The following is a 21,621-nucleotide window of genomic DNA, read 5'->3' on the forward strand; positions in this document are numbered from 1 at the left end:
GAGCCCAGGCACCTTTGTGAACGTAAAGCAGATCCTGGAGGGCCTGCCTTCAAGGACCTGTCGTCATCAGTGGGCAGGTTGCTGGGCCATAAACAACAGGTGTTGGCATCCCGCGGACTGAAAGGAGGCCTCGGGCATTGGCGGCGGTGACACATCACCCCTGGAGCAGCAGCTCGGCCGTCCGCCCATTTGGCAACGATGGATTTGACCCCCTCCAGGTCCAGCAGTGACTGAGGCCTTCCCTGTGTGTGTGTGTCACTCCCCACGAGGGCTGGCGGCCCCTCCGGTACACGGCGTTGCCGGCAGTGAGGAAAATCACTTCCGCAGGTCGGCACAGGCACCCTCTGTCCCGTGATAATCCTGTTTGTTGCTTAAGCCTCTTTAGGAGCTACGCCCAAAGGCAGACAAACCGAGCCGTGCTGCTGCTGTTGGAGGCGTTCATGGAGTCAGGGCATCCTGGAAACGTTTGCTTCCTCTCCCCAGACCATGGGCAGTTTTGATCTAAGACGTGTACAGGCACTTCCTCTGAGGAAGTGCTGATTGGAAACTGCATACAACCGACTGTCCTGCATACAGCACGAGTGTGCGCTGGCTGCCGGCCCCAGCACCACACACCTGCAGCCTCAACAGCACACGCGTGTGTCCTCGCTGCTCCTGGCCCCGGCAGTCCAGTGTGAGGGCTGTGGCTGGTTCTCTTCTGGGGACGGCTCGCTGCTGGGCTCCTGTGCCCCCACGTGGCCTTTCCTCTGAGTGGGGGGCGGGAAGAGGGCAGAGACAGCAGCTTCCCTCTTTCTCTTCTTGGAAGGACACTACCCCCTAACTGGTTAGGGCCCCCCTTGGGACTCGTGTCACCTTAAAATCCTTCTGGGGACTCTATCTCCAAATAGATTGGGTGTTAAGGTAGAGCATTTGAGTTTGGGGAAACACAGTTCAGCCTATAGTATATATTTAGGAGTATTAGTCATGTCGGTGGATCATCTTCAAGGCTGTTGTCATAGTTGACTCTTAACATGCGAAACTAACAGGGGCCTTGGGGCCCACCTGTGTTTCACATGTGTCTTGGTAAAGGTCGAGGAAAGGGACGTGACTGCATATTTACTTGACTACATAGAGGAAGTAGGAAGAGGAAAAAGGATTCTGTTGACCATGCAGAACTCTCAACACTTGTTTTAAGACTCTTTAAAGTACTTGGCGCCTTTGCAAGCTTCTCTGGGCTTTCTAGTGGTTGCTGACAAATCGGTGGACACAATCTGTATTATTAAAAGGGAAAATAAGAGAAAGTTTTCTGAGCTATCTTAAAGTCCTTTGCTCAGCACTTAATTTACATGCATGCACTTTAAAACAGACACTGAGGGTGCCTCACAATGTAGTTTTCATGAATAAAGTGACAATGCCTTAGGAAGCCTGCCACCCATGCCCACAGAGTTGTTAAATCCTACATTTCTTCAAAAGCTTTTCTCAAAAGGAAGAGGCATCAATTTGGTGGTGTGATTCATTCATGTATGTAGCCTGCAGCTCTAGAGGATTTGGTTATAAATATGTTTATGTCAGTACTGGTTTTATTATTTTTATTTTCAGAGTCAAGTTAACTCAGTAAAACAATAGCATAGCACAGCCATAACAGACCATAGCACAGCTATAGATAGGTGGGTGGCTGGGTGGGTAAGTAGGTAGGTAGATAGATAGGGATGGGTACATGGGTGGATGGTTACTTTGATAGACACATGGGTGGATGGATGGATGCATGGATGGTGGATGCATGAATGGGTGGACGGATGGGTGGATGGATGGATGGATGGGTGGCTAGATGGATGAATAGATGGTAGAAGAGTGGATGGATGGATAGAGAGATGGTGGATGGATGGATGGGTGAATGGTTGTGTGGATGGATGGATGGTGGATGCCTGGAAAAATGGATGGATTGGTGGATGAGTGGATGGATAGATGGATCGTAGATAGATGGATGGATAAATGGATGAGTGGATGGATGGATAGGTGGATGGGTGCATGGATGGATGGATGAATGCATGGTGGATGAGTGGATAGATGGATTAAAAAGTGAAGAACATAAACAAAAGTACTAATTTACAACAAAATGCATGCAAAGCTCAGTCATTTTTACAACAGTACCTAAAGTTTACTAGTTAAGTGTATATATTGTGTCATAATATTGTGGTGCTTATTTATAGGTAGTTCACTGTCTGGCACAGAACATGAAGACAAATAAAACTTAAACCTTAGATATGAGTGCTCTTGACAAAAAATTGATCAAACGTAACATTTAAGACATCAAAGTTTTGATGTCTCACAGTGTGAAAATTGAATTTGATATTACAAAATTAATGTATGGAGTCCAATCTACTGCAAAAAGTGATACAATGAAAGTTTCAACTTAAAAGTAGTGGTTAAGTCGAAAATTGTCTTAGTGATTAGATTTGGATCATACCTGGCTTCACATATAATGAATAATCACGGGCGTTGCTTTCAGAGGTACTGAAATTTGCATACACACAATGCCAGGTCCTCTGAGACTCATGACAGTGAACCAGAGTGACCTCAGGTCAAATTTTGTGTTTTACCTGGCAAAAGGAAAAGCTTTGCTCCCTAGACAGGACATAGTCCCATGTAAAAAGTTCATGAGTTCCAGAAAAGTGTATGACTTAAAAATGGGACACGTGTAATTGTTTAAAACATAAAATTAATTACCAAGTGTCACCTCAGATCTGGACAGTGTTTGTCTTGGAGAACTGCAGGGAGCAGGGGAGCAGGACTGATGACTGAGTCCTTGTTGGCCTGGGCTGAGGAGGAGAAGCACGGTGGGGACGGTGACTCTGCACACAGGTGGGAGCCCCTGGAAGTAAGAGGGGAGGGGCCCCGGGCCATGTGATGACACACCTGATCCTATGAGGAACCTGGCATCGCCACGGGGCTGCCCCTCACCTGGCCCCTCCGCTGCCTCTCCTGGCTCCCCCTCAGACCCCGCTGTCCCTGGGGCTTCCTCCATCCTGGGTCCTCGCTCACTGTGGAAAACTGAGATTGCCCAGACCCTGTCTCCCTCTTTCCCTCCTCGTCTCCATCTTTCCCTCCTCCTCTTTACAGCTCCACACCCAGCCCACCTCCACTCACCCAGGACGTGGGGAGGCCCCTCATCTCTCTACCTGACCCTCCCACAGTGGCCTCAAACCCAGGGTGTGACAAAGCAGGCTCTCCTTCCCTGCACAGAATGATGGCCCCAGTGCCCTCCACATCAGAGAGCTGGGAATCTCCTTTGCCCCAGCATGCAGCATATCATCCATCAAACTCTGTTGCTTCCAGAGGATTTCCCTAATTCCATCGGCTTCTATCCGTTCTCTCCACCACTGTCAGACAAGAACTCTATTTTGTGCAACTTCTTAGTTATCAAGTGGGCCGTCTCACTCGTAGGATCCTCACCTTTAAAGGACCTTCTGCCTCCCTGGGTGGTTCAGACAAGCGCCTGGGTGAAGATCGTGGACACTGGCCATCTTCCAGGGCACTGCTGGACCCAGGCATCTTCAGAGAAGGTGGTGCAGTCCCTCCGGGAGCTGAGCCTACGAACCACTTCGCTTCACCTCCCCAGTAGTTGGAAATGTCATTCTTTCTAAATTAAACCCTTCAAGCTACAGTTTAATTAAGCTCATCTGCTCTCCTGGAGATGGAATTCAGATATATTTTAGCCTTCAGCTTGGTAAAGTGAAAAGAGCAGTAGATTCTGGAGAGCCGGGCGCTGTTCCTACATTCTGTCACCTGCGTGCTGCTGTGACCTTCAGCTCCCCTCTGAGCTCCCCTTGGCTCAGGCCCCTCACCCTTGACAGTGTTGCAGGAGAAGGGGAAACCAGAGGATGGGCATGACCCACGTCTTGGGTGAGCCCCTGGAATGTGCCCCACCAAGTGAGATCCTTGCCTTCGTGCAGGAAAGAATTCAAGAACGAGGCATAGTAGTGAAAGCTAGTTGATTTAGAGAGACGTACATTCCAGACACAGAATGCGGTTCATCTCAGAAGGGAGAGCCGCCCCGGGGTGCACGGTGGTTATTTTTTATGAGCTGGATAATTTCATAGGTAACAAATGGGAGGGTTATTCCAAATATTTTGGGGGAGTGGGTGGGAATTTCCAGGAATTGGGCCACTGCCCGCTTTTTGGCTTCCTAGGTCAGTCTGGGAACTCATGATGCCTGCAGGTGTGTCATTTAGCAGCTGATGTATCACAGTCAGCGTATAGTGAGGCTCAAGGTCTCCTGCAAGTCGGATCTTCCGCCATCTTGGGCCTGGTTGGTTCTAACCAGTTTATGTCGTAGCCTCAAGGGCTGTGTCATTCTTTTAAAGGTTGTCCCCTGCCACCTTGCCTAGTCTGTCAGCAGGAGAGGGCTGGGCTGGCTGCTGCCCTCCACTGGACACTCCTCGGCCCCCTTTGTTGCTTTGAGTCCTGTACAGGGAACTTGTGCCATTTCCTCGAATTTGGCAGCTGCTCCTCAGATGCCCGCTCTTTGCCTGGCACCTCAAGAAGGTGCGTTTAGTGCAGCCCCACCTCGTCGCAGCCCAGCAGAAGCTGTGAGAAGGACAGTTGTCACCAGCAACTTCTTTGAAGTCATGGCCGTGTGCCTTGGAGTGCCCGCTACGTGTGCTGTGCTGCAAAGGTCACTGCATTAGTCACATGGGCGTGGAACGTTCGTCCCCACCCGCGTCCACAGAATCTCCTGGAGGGAGGATGAAATGAGGGGTCCGGGAGGGAGAAAGGGTGTTCTGCTCCCGTGACCTCTCCACCTGCCTGCCGCCCCTGCAGACCCTTTGTCGAGAGGGAGGTCTCTTTCTGCAGAAACCAAAGTGCAAATTACCTTGTTCACATTTTACAAGGAGGTGGGAGTGAGTTGAAGGTCAAGTGTTGTCAGTCAGTGCAGGGTGGGAAGGGCTGGGCTGGTCACTAAGGGAGCAGTGAAATACTTAAAAAGAAGAGGACGGGCAAAGCGTGGCCTGCGTTGGCTGCGTGTGGCGATTAGAAACTGCCAGGAGATATCTTGGTGCTTGCAAGAGGAAAGTATTTCCTCCTTCTATTCGAGTATGATGTAAGCTGTATGGTTTAGCTTATGTCTTTGTATGGTTTTATGCCCCTCGAACCCCGTGATGAACGGGCCACATCTTCCTGGGTAACTTTCAAAGATGCACTCTTTCATTTTAATGCTTAGACAAGCCGAGCAGTCAATGGCCACACAGTGTTCAGGTTTCTAGACATGGGGTGCTTTTCCCCGAGTCATCCTTAGAAGCTTTGGACACATGGGTCAAGACACAGAGAGTGATGGCTGCACAGAAACCTTTCGAGGCGTTTTTACAGTGTGCTGCTTGGTAATCCTGCTGTTTCTAAGACGGAGGGGGATGCCCCACAGTTCCCAGGGCTGTCGCGTGACTGGGAATCAAGTCCCGTGCTGGGTGGGCCGCGTGGACCCGGCGCTGGTGCTGGTTCTTGGCCGGATTCGCGTCGTGTCTGTTTTCTGTCCTGCACTTAGCTGCTCTGCTCAATTTGTGTGAGAACAAGGCCTGGGCAGAGAGGCCCAGAGGTTCCCGTTCCCCGTCAACGGCACAGGCCCACCCAGCCCCGTTTGCAGCTAAGTCTTCCTGCCAGACTCTCGTCCTCCCCGCTCGCCTGGACTGGCCCATCCGCTTTTAAGACTTCAGATTCTCTTGCAGTGTCTCTGCCCTTCTGGAACTCTCGTCAGCAGGTGAACAGAGCTCCACTGCCGCCCTGGGAGGGCGTTTTTGACAACTGCTGAGCGGGGAGGGCGGGGGAAAGGAGAAAGGGGAAAGGGGGTAGGAGGGACGTTAGGTGCTCCCGACACATGTGCACACTCAGGGCCTCAGTTACTCCTCTGACCGTATTTACAATGGGCTGCCATCGCGCTCGGCCTTTCAGAGGAGTCAGCATCTCAAATGGCTCTGTCCAGACTCCCTGGTCCGCCTGCTGGCTTTTTCCCCCGAGTCACTTGCGGGGCCCAGCCTTTCTGGCTGACGGACACGGACACACTTCAGCGTGTCTTGCAGCCTCGCCCCCCACGCCCGTCCTCCCTGCTGTCCCTCAGGCTGGCCTCCGTGATGTTCGCCGTTCTTCACCGCTTGCGTCCTGAACGTTATGTTTCACACCTCAGAGCTATGAGGGGATGATTCATTCCAGAATTGGGTGGGGGCAAACGGTGAACTGAAAACAGAAACCAGTAAGCGGTGCACGCCTGGAGGGGCAGGGAGACTTTCAGAAGGAGGGTGTGTCAGTTACGCTCCCTGAATCGGGGCCATAAATACCCAGCAAGCCTGTCCTCACCACGCCCCCATTCCTCCTTTTATTTCCTGGACCTTCAGCGGCATGTGGACCGGGCCTCCGGGTGTGAATGCACTGCCCGCGGTTCTCGGATGAGGACAGAGGTTTTGGGCCCCTGTTTTGCTTAGTGCCACGGTTTCTGAGCCACCAGTTTCCCCTCGCAGCTGCCTGCGTCCTCCTGGGAAGGAGCCCGGCACAAACACAAAACAAAACCTGCCTTCAGGACTCCAGCTTAGCACCGTTACCCCAAGGGATCAACCAGATCTCCTCCTCGGCCCCAGCTGGAATTTCGTGGGTGCACTGCACAGGGCTTCCAGATCCTCAGGTCTTTCAAAACAGAATGTCAGTTGAAGTCAGTTGACATTTAAGTGCCTGTTTGTGGTCCCAGATCAAACAATAGGGACATTTAGAATACGGTCAGGTCATAACTGTAAAAAGGCAGGGACAGAAATGTCACCAACAGGAAGTGTCAGCATCAGATAACCAAGAAGCACACCTGGACCGTATAAGCAGCCATTTCCCCACCCTGACATGGAGACCATCATCTCACGGTAGAAGCAGAGAATCTGTTTAAAAGAAAAAAAAAAAAATTGCCAGAGGGCTTCAGAAGTCCTCCGAGGACGTCGGTGGGCCTAGCTGTCCTGTGTGCCCAGGGCTGTCCAGGTTTCGCTCCTTCTCCTGGGCCCCAGCCCACGCTGTGCAGGTCCCTGGTGCTGACCTACTGTCACGAGAAGTAGTAACTCACTTTGTCCTTGCCTTGGCCCTGGGGCAAGTCGGCTCATAAATAACTCAGCCCCAGAGGAAAGTAAAGGAGGGAAGGAAAGAAAAGAAGTCAGTGACCTGTTCCAGAGCAGACCAGCAGTAACAGTGTGACAGAGAGAGAGAGAGAGAGAGAGAGAGAGAGAGAGAGAGAGTGAGTGTGTGTGTGTGTGTGTGTGTGTGTGTGTGTGTGTGACGAGAGCAGCCCTCTTAGGTGTCTGGTTCCTGCGCTCTCACTGGAAGAGAATAAAGCTGATTTCATGCTCAGTGTGGAATTCCAGGAGCCAAGGACACTTTCCCAGTGCATGTTTTCCTGGGAGGGAAGGCAGTATATGGATAACACACCTATTCCTCCGTGGGGTAGACTTCTGTCTCTGGTTTGGGGCGAGTCCTGATGTGAAACTTGCAGTTGCATGGTCACAGGATGGCACTTTGAAGACCTTCCTGATGCACACAGGGCGCAGACACCCCCATGTGGATGTGGGCATCTGAATGAGCCAGAAGACATACCGCACCTGGTACTAAATCTCCGTGCTCAGGAAACGTCTGGTACACGACTGGCACACCCAGGGGCTGAGTCTGTCACTAAAACACCCTAACCATTTGATTTCCAAACTACAGTACTTGGAATGTTAGCAGCTCTGAAATTATATTACATCGAAAAAGCTCCCCACTACCCCCACAATTTCCTCTCGTGTTCTACATGGCCAGTTGTCAATTGAGCAGATTCTTACGATTTGAATAAAATAAAGTTTTAGAGCGAGAGTCCAGCTTCGCCACCCAGCTGTGCCACATTTCAGCAAGGCTTTGGGCCGGCGATGGAACCCTCTCCCCTGTGCGATGCCCATGGACCCTGTGAGGGACGGAGTCCTCTCCTCCCCGTGGTGCCTAAACGGGAAAGCCTACGTTTCCTTTCTGTCTGTCTGCATGCCGACATGGCTGCCGTGGTGAAGTACGTCCTGAAATGCTGACACTGGGTAGTGAAAACCCAGGCTCCATGAGTGCTTATGGAGAAGGCCATCTCAACCCTCTTTGTCTCCCTCACCCCACAGTGCCTGGTCTTTGAAGACGCTCCGAACGGGGTGGAGGCGGCCCTTGCAGCCGGGATGCAGGTGGTCATGGTTCCCGACAGAAACTTAAGCCGACACCTGACCACAAAGGCCACGCTCGTGCTGGGGTCCCTGCAGGACTTCCAGCCCGAGCTGTTTGGTTTGCCGCCCTACGAGTGAGGAGCTCCCTGCGCCCACGCCTGGGACCCCCCTGCCCCGCAGACGGGCAGAGGAAGCGCCAACTCCCAGATCTCCACAAGAACAGTCCTTCCAGCCGGGCAGCCGCCTTCTTACGCATGAGGGCCTGGACCACTCAGTCTGAAGCGGTGACGAACTCCAACTTGACAGGTGGAGAGAGAGCCAAGTGCAGACGCCCCGGAACGCAGCTCAGAAGTGTCACTTGAATAAGCATATATACTGTGTGAACAGTTTGGGTTCGTTTCTTTCTCTTCCTTGTTCTTCTCAACCCTGACTGGAAAATGTAAAATATGTACACATCTATGTATATGCTTTTATGTGTATATGTGTATGTGCATATGCATTATATTTAAATTCATTGTACGCTGTCTCCGTCTCCTCCGTGTTTCATCTTCACATGCAATGGCAACTGATGACAGTGAGGCGGTAATTCTGTTTGGTTTGTAATCCGAGTGGTAAAGCCATGTTATGGGTGAGCTTTTAATAAATCATTCTCCTTATCAGCAGGTGTTGACATTATTTATGGGCCCTTAAGAATCTCTGTGGGCCTCTGCTCCGAGACCCACTCTGAGCTGTGCGATCTGTAGTTTCCTTTTAGTGCGAACATATCTGTAGCCTACGTCTTATTTCAAGGTGCTTATCCACGTTTGAGAATGTTTTCTACCTCAGAGAGTTTAGGCCCCTCATTTGAGAACATTTATTTTTCTAATACATTCTTTGATGCAAATAGAATTGGACTTCAGAATGCATTCTTGGTACGACCAAGAGCCGTGGCCCCTTTTTGGAACACTTTATCGAATACTACCCTTTGGTGATTGACCCCTTCTAATACATTGACTCAGCCTTTTGTGATGGGAACATTGTCAGAGGCACTGAAAATGCTGCAAGTACCATCACAGGGTGTTCTCACTGGTGCAACGTCCCACGGGTTTCCTATTACGGATTGTTGTTGAGCTAATTCTTAACTCTGTAAGTTGTAGGAAGAAACGGTAGTAATGTCTCTGATCATCACGGGGAATGACTGATGGTCAGTGACTGCCTCTCACTCTTGGCCAGTTTTGCATCATTTCAGCAAATTCATGTCAACATTCTTGATTGCCTGAATCAATATGCGTCTGTTCTTTGAATTCTCCTTCGAGTCGGCTGTTACGTCTTACTGGTTCCCTCACCAGTTAATTGAACTGAATAAATGTTTTGAGACTTGTTCACGTTCTATTGGTTTGGGAGTACGATTTTTACCCTTAGAAAAGAACATTACCCTCTAACAAATGTAAAATACACCTGGGACTGATTGACCTTTGTTCTCCTGACTCAAACAACACTCACACTGTAAAATGACATTTACATACTCTAAGCGAAGCAGGCTGCCTTCACAGATAGCAAATAAAGGCTGTCATCGAGGCACTTACTTGGTTCGGGATGGTGTGCGTTCACAATATCTGTGTTGGTGTTTTCTTTCCCTTAGGCCACTTTGCATGCATAAGACAAACAGATTCAGTGCCGCTCTAAATGACGTGGGTCTGGATCAACGTCACTTTTCCTCTAGGCTGCATTTGGCTAGATGGTGTTGTCTGTATGGTTTTTAACCAAGTCTGCGGCCAAACAGTTTGTGCTTTTTTGTGCAAAGTTAAAATACAGATGTTTGGCCAAAGCACACATGTTCTTGCTTATTTTGCTACATGGGTCTGGTTGCTTTGCGACGTTTACCGCTGATGTTTTTCCAGTGAATTCAACCCCTCAGTATCACAGAGGTGTCATGATGAAAATTGAGACCAGAATGACTCGTGCCAAAAGTGTTTTTAAGAAGAGTTGTCCTAGTTTCTTAGCTCCTTTAAAGTGTGTTCCGTTAGGAAAACATGCAGGGATTCACACAGTTATGCTGTTTTGTGCCCTCAGTTGCCGCTGTTTGCTGATACTCTGTGTCCTTCAGAAGGGTTTTCAGTGCCCATGACAACCCCCAAGAGGTGATGTCATCCATCTCTTCTTCATTCCACTTAAATAAAACATATGGACACTTTCAGAACATGCTAATCACTATTTATTAGAGTTTTTCCACCTCTAGTAAGTCCTTAGCTAGAGTCCAGTGACTTACAGAGAAAAGGTCTGGAAGACGCCTGTTTCACACTTGAGGGAACTGACTTTTTAAGGGAAAGGAATCACTTCTGCTCTGCAGCAGTGCTCAGTGCTTAGCTACCTCAGTTCACGTCCCTTTGAGTATAATGGATGGTTTGATGCTACATTTGGCATGCTTTGAATGGTGTTTCCAAATTTTAAAAACAAATTTGCACACAATAACAACGTTTATAACAAAAAAAATGAGTTTTAGGCTATTGGTACTAACTCTGTTCACCACGGTCTGCATGCTACTATTCAGAGCATAAAGCCCAGGTCTACTTCACCTTATATGAAAGTTTTCTGACCTGAGTCTGGAATGATTACTGTTACTATTATTATCATCACCACCATCATCATCTTCTGTAAAGGGAAAATGAGAACTAGAGAGCAAGGGATTTCAAATTAGACCGACTTCAGTTCCCATCCCAGCTCCGCTACTGAACGGTGGTGTCGCTTTGCTTCGCCCCTTTCCACCTCAGATGCCTGACCTGTGAATTGGGGGCAATAAATACTTGGTAGTGCTGGTGTAAACAGTTGCTGGGGCCACGCTGGGGTGAGGACACTGAGCTCATACTGAAAGATTTATAAAATGGCAACTTCGGTTCTTACGATTTCAGAGTCCGGGTACCGTTGTCCACTGGCTTCTGTTGGTTGAAGATAATCTGGTTGACAGAGGGGTTGGTTGTCTGAATAGCTCACACTCTCTCTGAAGGCAGATCTTCACGGTGCCTCAGAGCGTCCTGGTTTCTCGCTGAGTCTCTTTAATAGATCGTGTCTTGTACATGGGAGCACCTTGTTTTCACCTCCTTTGTTAATCGCTGGGTGTTTCCATTCCTTGTAAGTCTTTTCGTCAGAAAAACTCATCCAGGTGGAGGTAATTCAAGACTGTTATTTGCCTACCGTAGGCTCATTCTCCGTAGACCCTCAAAACCGAGTAAGAAGACATCGTAGGCTATTTATCTTGTTGCACTTGAGTTGTAAAGTATTTGAGTTGCTTCCATATCTTTTTTTTTTTTTTTTCTTTTTTCAGTACGAGGGTTAGCATCCAGTGTGTGTGACAAGGGGCAGGACACACACCCCCCCACACACACACACACAATGGTGAGTGCCTGTCACACATTCATTTAGAGACCGTGAGACCGTCCCCTTGGTGTTAAAGTGCTGTCTTAAACGGTTGCTTTTGCTGACCGCAAATGCCTGTGCTTCCCAAGTTCTGCACGGATTTCTACCACATTGTAACTAACAGTGAGTATTTTTTACATCAAAATGTTTCCAAGTATTTGCCAAGATGCCAATAATCTATTTCCCTTTGGGATGAAAACGATCAAGTATTTAAGAATCCTAATAGTCTCTCATCTTTTTTAATAAATGTGAAATCTTGGGAAACGTGCCGCCATATACATTTACTTATTGAAAACCTTGTCAGACGGATGGTGAATTCATACATTGTGCAAAGTCACTTAACACGCTGTGTTCTCAAAGTCCTCTTTTGAAAGCAGTTGACATGCATTCCGTATTCAAAGTCTTAATCAAGTATGGATAGATATTTAACTAATAGAATACCTTCTTCTCTGTAAGCTGAGTTAATACTCTGCTTGGTGGCAAAACAGCATTCTTTAAATGTCAGAAACAAAACAGGAAGGGTTTCCCATCTCAGTAAGCGCCCATCGTCATTCTAGAAATTCTAGTCAATGAGTAATGCCCTTTATGTTTACATACGTGAGTCTCCTGATGTCAGAATCGCTCAGGTGTTTGTCTGAACATGTCTGTGTCACCATGGTTTTCAGTGGATACTGGATTCTGCTTTGAGATTAATTTTTCTCTCACCCTCTAAAGGTACTGTTTTCCTCGTTCCCTGAGTGTCATAGCTTTGATTAAGCACCAGCTCGTGTTCCTACGTCTGAAGTCTGTCTCTTTTCTCCAGCTGACGTTAAGATTTCATTCTTGGTCTTTGGTCTTCCGAGGAATGGCCCGTTTTGTTTCGGTCTTGTTTGGACTTTGTGGCGCTCCCCGAGTCTGTGGTCTGCTTTCTGTACCCCTGAACTCCTTGGCCATGAGCTCTTCTAGTATTCCCGGGCTCATCTCTTGGCGGCCCTTCCGTATGGACTCAGCTGTCCGTGCGGTCAGTGAGTCATGCTCAGGCGGGACTTGCAGTGGCAGAGGATAGGGCTCAGGATCTGGGAAGCTGGCGTGGGCTGTCAGGACAGACAAGATGCCAGTGCCAGCTGGGCCGCAGGAACAACATGCAGTCAGGGCACGCACCTAAAGAGGATTAGCTATCTCAGTGCTACTGGGAGCGAGGCACAGTGGTGTTAACCAGGAGGAGGCCGACGCCCTGGAATCAGGTACACCAGGAGGTCACAGATCCACCAACCCTGGGAGCCTGCAGGGCCAGGAGACTGCAGAGGGCCCGGATGGAACACCAGCAGGACCCACGTCCCCGCAGCGAACCTTCCTCTCGCCTCTGCTCAGCGGGGACGTTCTGTGTCTTCCGGGAGTACAAAACCAAACCCTGGCTGTGCAAACGTGCTTACCTAGAGAAGAGAGGCAAAGAGCCAGACAGTTGTCGGAATAAGGAAAACCCATGGAAAACAGTTTTAATTAGTACCGAGTATTCACATAGGCTGATCAGTTGAAAATTGCAAAATGCCCTCAAGTGTCTGCATAAGCAGGTCATCTCACAGTCTCCTAGTGCTGATCATGAGCTCAGTGCTTTGTATCTATGAACGCACGACCCTGGGCCTTTGCTTGGCTCTCTCGTGTCCAAATCCACCGTGTGTGGTGGCGGAGAGCACTATCCCCTGTGAGGAAACTGGGGCACAGTTCGGGGACGTGATTGTAAGACCGGAGGGGAGGGCAGCTGCGGAGTGGACATGAGATGTCCTCACTTCTCAGCCCAGAAGCCCTAACCATGCCCAGGACTGGGACCTTTAACCACAGGGAAATAGGTAAAACTGCTGGTAATTAACGTAGAAGGCGTCCCTGCTGTAGCTGCACTGTGCGTTTTTGTCAAGGAGGCTGTCTTCCCGGGATAAGGTACAGGTGTCCACGCGCTGGGCGGATGTCAGCTTGCGGAGTGCTCATGCTTTCTCTCTGCCCGAGACGGCTCCCCCGTGGCTGTGGTCGTCAGTGTTCGCCACCTGCCTCCGGAAAACACCGCCAAGTGTCATTCTCGAGGGCTCTCTCTTTGCAAACACTTATGGGGCCTGCGCGGTGAGCTGTCTACTCTCTGCTGAGTTCCTCACGAACGCCCAGTCACGCTGGAGGAGCAAGTCCTCAGCCCGTTCCCGAGCGGATCCGAGGTGGCAGTGAGCTGCGTGTCTTCAGCTCTCTGGCAGGTTCCCAAAAGTACTCCCGTCCCCGGGCTCCGGTCCCTGGGGAAGAGCACCGGTAATTATTAGGGACGGTCTGTAAATGCCATTCAGCGACAGAGCTCTGACGTTTTCCGTCCAGCCCTCCCTTCCCTGAGACGATTTCTTTTGTTTCCGTACCTTGATTTCTCCTCTCCAAATTCTGGTTGTCCGTACTCCCCAGCCCCACGGCCGCCAGCCTCACAGCATCCACTGAGAGCTCGCCACCTGAACTCTAGGAGAGGGGAGTCAGCCTCCAGCCCACTGCCCCCGGCATCCTGGTGGAGGTCCCAGGGACAGCAGCTCCAGCCTCATACTCCTGCGGTCAGCTTGCTGTCCACCACCCCACGTCCGCTGGGGACAGCCGCCCGCCTGTCTCTGGCCAGCGCTTTTTGGAAGTAGTGGCTCAAAACATACCCCGGGACTTTTCAAGGGGAGATTAACCTTGCCACCCTTCCCTTTGGTTTGGTTTTGTCTCCCGGATGTGGTCTGACCCCTGCGCAGTGTGTAATTTAGGACTCACCCACAGGGAGGTACACAACGGCCTGTTGTTACCAACACTGCCAGGTGGAAGGAAGCACAGTGTTTAAGAGAGACGGCAGTGAGCACCTCATTTAATTTGGGGCTCGTAGGGCCAAGGGAGGGGGCCTCGCTATGGAAGTGGCATTCAAGCTCAAGTCAGAAGGCAGTACAAGGCTAGCCTGGCCGGTTTCTGGAAAAGCAAAACCCAGAGGGACCGGACACTACCCAGCATTTCCACTCGTAGGTGAGCACCCAAGAGAAATGAAAATGCACGTCCACACGGAAACTTGTTCCCAGAAGTTCAGCCCTGTTCGTGATCGTCAAAAGGAGGAGGCTACAGAATCCATCAGAAGCGACGGGCTTGCTGGAAGTTGGCTCTGCGACAAAACCCCAGGTTCCAATGTGATTTGTACCTTTTGGCAACACCCAGATGCGTTCGTCTGATTAGCTCACACAGAAGGGTCTTCCAGTGTCTGTAGCGGTTACGTCATTTGGGCGAGAGGTGGCTAAGGCTCTCGGCGGGGGGATTCAGAGTTCGAGACATGAATCGGAGGACCCAGTCTGTGTTCTAATGTGAAATGTGCATTTAAAAAAAATCATTAGCCGACGTAGCAGTAAATGATGTTGGTGAGAAGAACGAACGGAGGGGACAAGGTGGAAGGGGAGACGTTCAGGTCACGTCATGGCGTACATCCCACTCCCGTTGACCCAGTGCTCTTGTGATTGTCTGTCAAGATACACCCATGCCCGGCTTCGAGGACAGCACAGAGCTTTAGAAGAATCCAGGTTTCAACAGGTGAAAGGTGCTCGATGGAAACAGGTCAGAGGGCACTGATGGTGGCCCCGGGAAGCAAAGGGGAGATCTCATCACAGTGGCAGTCTGCCTTCAGATGCTACCGAGAGTCCAAGAAAGACCAGCTCAGGGAAGTGGACATAAGGCTGGGTGACCTGCGGTTGGCCGGGGTCAGTTCAGGGGACCAGGACAGGCTGGGGAAGATAAATGTGCAGAACCGGGCACCGTCAGTGGAGGAGGCTCTGGAGAAGGTTTACGGAGCAGGGGAGCAGAGATAGGGGCTGTCCCTCCAGGGCAGAGAGGAGCCAGGAGAGAGTCTTTTGTCTTTGTTGGAATCTGCTGTGGACGGAATGATTCAAGGCAGGTAGAAGAGGAGATGCTTCAAAAGTCCAGATGGTGAAGAGTTCTGTAGAGTAACCTTATCTTGATCCTAAAGGTGACAAGGACCCGTGGTAGGTGGACAGGGCTGAAACCCATCTTCCAAGAAATGAGGCCCCAGAGAGAAAGGGAAGGATGGAAGAGGGTGAGCATATGGCCAGGTGGAGGGGAAGGAACTCGTGGAGTGTGTTGGCATTTCCCCTCCTAAAGAGTGTTTAATCCCGCAAATCCCACACAGCCCACTATCTAAAGGTCTCCCGGCCGCCGGACGCCCGAGCTCTTTAGATCCCGCTCCTCAGAACACACGTTTGTTTACAGCTCTGCCAAGGAAGCATCTGGCTGCTTGTATGATTCAAACCCTCGAGAAAGACTTCTGAGCCCAAATCTCACTTTCTGCCCTGACCCAGGCTCGTCCCTGCTCGCCGCCTCTCTGTGCAAAACCCCGTGGTCATTTTGTCAGCTACGTCCGGGAATCCGCCTTGTGAAAATGCAACTGCCCCAAAGGACGCAGCTCAGCTTCCCGTCTTAACCTCTTTAATCAGAGCCCTTCCTCCTTTCCCACCAAGACCTGCTTGTGAGACGGAATCACATTTTGATGCAGGGAAGGAAGAGGAGGCTTAATAGCAGTGAAGGGCTTTGGAATAGGAAGCCCACAGTAGAGGAATCATGTCCGAGCAGGTCCTTCTCGGGACCTGCGGGAGGTTGGTGGTTGCCCAAGGACACCCAGGACCTCCCCTCGTGCTGGCTCCTGTGACTGAATGCCTGAGCGGGAGGCAAGCGTGCCTCCACCATGGGCAGCACGAAGGCAGCGAGACCCAGTGTACCCTGGGCCCTCTGGGAGAGAGTGCGGGCAAGCAGAATGCCCTCAGCTTTGGTTTCTGGCAACCCTTTTGTGGGGGTCCTACCCCAGGGCGGTGTGTCCATTTGCGCCCACCCCTGCCACTGCAGCATTCCCCTGGCTCTTCTCAATGCTGGGCCAACATTGCACTGGGGTGTCTTGGGCTAAGCGAACTCCTGGGGCACGCTCCATGCTCTGGGGTGGCACAAATGCCCGCGTCTGGGTTCTGGAGATGGAAGTGATGCTGTGCTGGACCAGTATTCCCGGGGAGGTAGGGATGGGCTGGTCCTGCAGCCATGCTTCATAAAGAACCCTGTCTGCAGACGATGTCCATGGTGGGGATGCAATACAGTCGGTGGAGAGTCAGTGCCCTGAATTCCCTCCGTGCTGGGTGCTCAGCCTCTTTTGGGTGAGCCATTAAAAGGACAGGTGTGTGTGCGATGTCCTTTGCTGTGCCTTGCCCCCATCCTTGCCTGTGAGGTTCAGAGGGGGTGAGCTCACAGAAAGAAACTGACACACACCTTCTAGCATTGGAATGATGCGTCTTCCGAATCATAACCCACATTGGATGGTGGCTTGGAGAAAATTTAGAAAGGAAACATCATTCTGTGCCATTTTCTCCACTTACCAGACTCAGAATGTTTCCAGCAGAATGCCAGTAATAGACCCTCAAAGTAGACACTTACCCACAACAGCACTTGTAAAGTGTTTGAGCTCATCCCTGGGTAGTCATTTCCAAAACAGCATTGTTATGCACTATATTAAGAGGGTTCCAAAATAAGATTATACATACCAGATTAATTCTCAAATAAGCCATGGTGATGGCTGACTCAAATCTGACGTCCTAAAAAAAAAAATCTATTATGAAATACTCCAAAGAAATCTTTCTGCATTAACAAGTAAAGGGCACTGAGGGAAACACGTCCATGCCAATGGGATATGGAGCCCTGAGTTAAATATAGGATTTATATTATAAATAAAGGCTGATATTTCTTTTAGGTGTATGATTTCTCCCCTAAAGTTGCCCTATTTTTTAGTCCACTGTAAATCCATTGCAATGGGACGTGACTAACTAGCATAGATAAATTTCCACCCCACCATACTGGTATGAATTCTGAGAATTATATTGGTGTCTTTCTCAGTGTGGAATGTTTTCCCTACCCATTGAGCGGGAGGCATGGTAAGAACCCTCTGAACCTTTCTCTAAACCTTTTATTTTGTTGAAATAAATCAGCTGCTACAAGCAAGAGGTATCAAAACCAACATCTTTCTTTCATCTCTTTTCAAAAATCCACACACTTCACCTCGTTTTAAGTGTGTCCAGAAGGTGATCAGGAATGCTGCGAAAATAAAAAGAAGTCCCTGCGTGCGGCACACTTGGGGGCTCCGGGGACGGTTTAGACGGTGAATCCGAATCCCTCTCTTGCCGCCAGCCTGAGTCCCGCGCCCGCAATGCTGCTCCCCTGCTGTTCTGTGTAAATATCTGCTGTGTTCATCTGGGGCTGCAGACTTTCTACACGAAAGCATGTTGAACTCAAAACAGGGAAAACGCCTTCCAACGCAAAAACTGGAAGGAAAAGGCAAAAATAGAAATTACGGTAGGAAGAGGAATATATATTATATATACATCTACATATCTATATAGATAATCTATAGTCCATACCTGTCTGCCTGTCTGTCTGTCTATTTGTCTATCAATCCATCCGTCTTATCTGTCTGTCTGCCTGTATCTGTCCATCTACATATCTATATAGGTAGATATCTGTAATTTGTCTGTCTGTCTGTCTATCTATCTTTCCATCCATCCATCCATCCATCCATCCTATCTATCTACCTACCTATCTATCTATCTATCTATCTATCTATCTATCTATCTATCTATCTATCTATCTTTCCTTTGGTACACTTCAATCAAAATAGCTTAGGGAAAATTGATTGTATCTATATGTGAAATTGAATCGTTTTAAATTAAAGAAAGAAATCACTATGGCTACATACCATTCCTTTGACAGAATTAAAATTCTCCATCACAAGTTAAATTCTCCAGTCTCCCTCATTAATAGTATCTTTGCACACTGCTCACACGTAGCATTTAATAGTATTTTTGCACACTGCTCACAGGTAGCATTAAAAAGTGTCATTGTATGCTTGCAGAATGTTCTGTGCGTATGAGAGAGAGAGAAAGGACAGAGAGGAGCCCTGCAGAGGAGAAATGGAACATCTATCTGTACCTGTGGCTTTCTGAATATAAGTATGTTAGACATTCTCTTCAAGTTCCCCCATCCCCTGCCTTCCGGCATCAGATTAACTGGGGAGAAACACAAGAGGTGGATTCAAAGGAAGGAATTGTTCTTTCAATTTCAAATGGTTGTGTAAACATAGCTCCCTCTCATTCCTTGTGCGAAACCAACCAAAAACACCCAAGAGAGTGAGAAACAGAGCAACGTTATCTTTCACGAGTCTGCGCATCTCCTGGGTCACAGCCCAAGCCGGAAGAGGGCCACGGCCACGTGCCTGAGGAATCGGATGAAGGTGGCGGGGACACCAAGGGAAGGCGGCTTGTTCTGTGTGACCTGGGCAGAGCTCAGAGCTAACTAAAGTGGGTGACACACATTGAAAGGAAAGGCAGTGATCCCTTGCTTAGAAGAGGAAGGTCGAGGTGTGCAGACTGGCTTGGAAGCCCCCCTGCGTCACACTTCAATCATGGTATAGGATGGAGGTGGGGGAAGCGTTCATAAGAAAAAGCCACCAGGCCAGCTTTGCTCCAAGCAGAATGTGGGTTTGGAGATGTCTAGAGGTGTCACCTAGCCACGCAGCTACTCATCTGTCCCTGGTGAAGGTGACAGCAGCAGTCTGAAACACGCTGCGACATGCACCGCCTCGGTGTGAGCCCGGACCACTTGCTGTCAGCCTGGGGGAGGCTCACCCACAGCCCGGTGCGGTTCCACAACCCCGGGGACTCCGCCAGGAACTCAAGCCTTCCAGCACTCCCGCTCCTCCTCCGCCCCGCTCCTCTGGGCTCTGCTCACTCAAGCTCCTGGTCCGCGTAGACGTCTCCTCCTTCAGACATGAGAAATGATATGCCTTTAAAAGGGCAGCCAGCCAGCGGCCTTTGAAGAGCTGCAGCGAGGGAAGAAAGAAAGACCCTGATATGATGGATGAAAGCATCCCCAAAGCACGAACAAAGAGATGCCCGAGAAATCAGAGCCACCACGGAGAGCAGTGCTGCTCTGAAGTGAGATTTTAAGGAAGAAACTTAAAGCTTAGAGGAGGAGCTGGTAATACGTGAGATGGGAATTGAAAAGTAGGTCGGTGGCCCCAGAAGTAAATGAGAATTATAACTGAGTAGGAGAGGCAGAGAGGGACAGGGAGATAGAAGAGACGGGCCGTGCTGCCCTGCCGAAGTTAAAAACGAGTGCACAGGTGGTGCAGCCCCTGTGGAAAACAATATGGACATTCCTCAAAAGACTAGGAATAGACTTACCATATGACCCAGGGATCCCACTCCTGGGCATATATCCAGAAGGAACCCTACTGCAAAAAGACACCTGCACCCCAATGTTCATAGCAGCACTATTTACAATAGCCAAGACATGGAAACAGCCTCAATGTCCATCGACAGATGACTGGATAAAGAAGGGGTGGTATATTTATACAATGGAATACTACTCAGCCACAAAAACCGACAACATAATGCCATTTGCAGCAACATGGCTGTTACTGGAGAATGTCATTCTAAGTGAAGTAAGCCAAAAAGAGAAAGAAAAGTACCATATGAGATCGCTCATATGTGGAATCTAAACAAACAAACAAACAAGGCATAAATACAGAACAGAAATAAACTCAGACATAGAATATAGACTTGTGGTTGCCAAGGGGGTGGGGGGGTGGGAAGAGATAGACTGGGATTTCAAAATTGTAGAAGAGATAAACAAGATTATACTGTATAGCACAGGGAAGTATATACAAGATCTTACTGTAGCTCACAGAGAAATAATGTGACAATGAATACATGTATGTTCATGTATAACTGAAAAATTGTGCTCTACACTGGAATTTGGCACAACATTGTAAAATGACTATAAATCAATAAAAAACTTAAAAAAAAAAGAAGTTTGTAAGGGAAACGCACTGATTCAATCTGATACACACCAAGCTTACTCATCTCATAAAGATAATTGCTTGAATGACGCCGGTAAATCTAATTTTTGCAGTCTGTATATGTGTATTACCTCAAGATAAGAGTCGTTTTTATCAATATGGAGCAAAAATATACGCTGTAGAAGGTTTCAGTACCTTGTATTTTGGACACGAAAAATCACGCATGTTACTAAGGCAGTTCCCGTGAGAAGGGTGGACGTCCAGGAATTGTCAGTAACAGCCTCAGAAGAGGTCCCTGACTCGGGGACTTCTCGTGGCCCACGACGTGAACAGGGGATGCTAAGTGGTTCTGCAGGATGTAAGCCGGAGTCCAGTAACACAGAGGCAGTTTGTGATGAGGATGTATGTTCGGGCACTGTGTGAGGTGCAGAGTCAGAGAGATGCCCCTGGGGGACACGGAAGTCTCCGTGAAGAAGCTGGATCTGAGCAGGGGCTCGTGAGATGTGAGGACTGGCAGGGCGGCGGGGGCAGATGACGTGCTCCAGGGGCCGGGGCAATGACATCTCGGACGCGGGCTGGGACAGGAACGGGTCAGACCCCAAGATGGAGGTGGCCTGTGAGGACAGGGCACTGAGTAAGGGAGAGCACAGACGGGGTGGCTGCAGCCAGCTGTCACGGTCCAGAGAGTCCGGATCTTCCGTGTTAGGTGGGGGAGAAGCTGGGAGGGCTTTCCAGCGGCTGATGGATACGGTCCAGTTGTTTGGAAGAGGCACCTCCTTAGAGAATTCTGGTCACCCAGTAATTTTGACTCAACTCTTCATCTTACCGCTTGAAGCTCACTTGGAAGTTCTGGTCAAGTGTCACAATTGCTCTTGGAAGAGCCCAGGGGATTGTGTGGCAGGGTGACCGGTGTCATCTCCGAGGGTGAGAATAAAGCTCTTCCCAATGTGAGTTCTGTCAAGACCCCTGAGGACTCGGGAAAGCCCTAAAGGGAAGAAGGATTTTAAAAAATTAACGGGCTTCAAAAAAAGATCAACAGACATTCTTCGGGGCAGGAGAACTTTTAGGTGTATAGAAACCTTGAGAGAAAGTCCAGCAAGTTCCCATGTACGTACCCCTCCCGAGCGTCCCCTCCGGTGAACATCTGGATCTGGCTTTGCTGCAGTGCCTTTGTTACCGTTCATGCACCATGTGTTA

General features: G+C 49.5%; 1 protein-coding gene across 4 annotated transcripts in view; it reads left to right on the plus strand.

Annotated features, from left to right (window-relative positions):
• LOC105086568 (pseudouridine-5'-phosphatase) overlaps nt 1-21,621 on the plus strand; it is a 498,657-nt gene that overhangs the window by 55,597 nt on the left and 421,439 nt on the right. Inside the window, exon 4 of one of the 4 annotated variants that reach the window (XM_031445990.2) lies at nt 8,133-8,830. The exons of the other annotated variants lie outside the window; for them this stretch is intronic. Within the exon in view, the coding sequence (XP_031301850.2) occupies nt 8,133-8,309 (177 nt within the window). The 3' untranslated portion in view covers nt 8,310-8,830. Of the gene's footprint in view, nt 1-8,132; nt 8,831-21,621 lie in introns of those variants that run through there. 4 annotated transcript variants of the gene reach the window in all.

Source organism: Camelus dromedarius, chromosome Y, assembly GCF_036321535.1.
Source record: "Camelus dromedarius isolate mCamDro1 chromosome Y, mCamDro1.pat, whole genome shotgun sequence".
NCBI lineage: Eukaryota > Metazoa > Chordata > Mammalia > Artiodactyla > Camelidae > Camelus > Camelus dromedarius.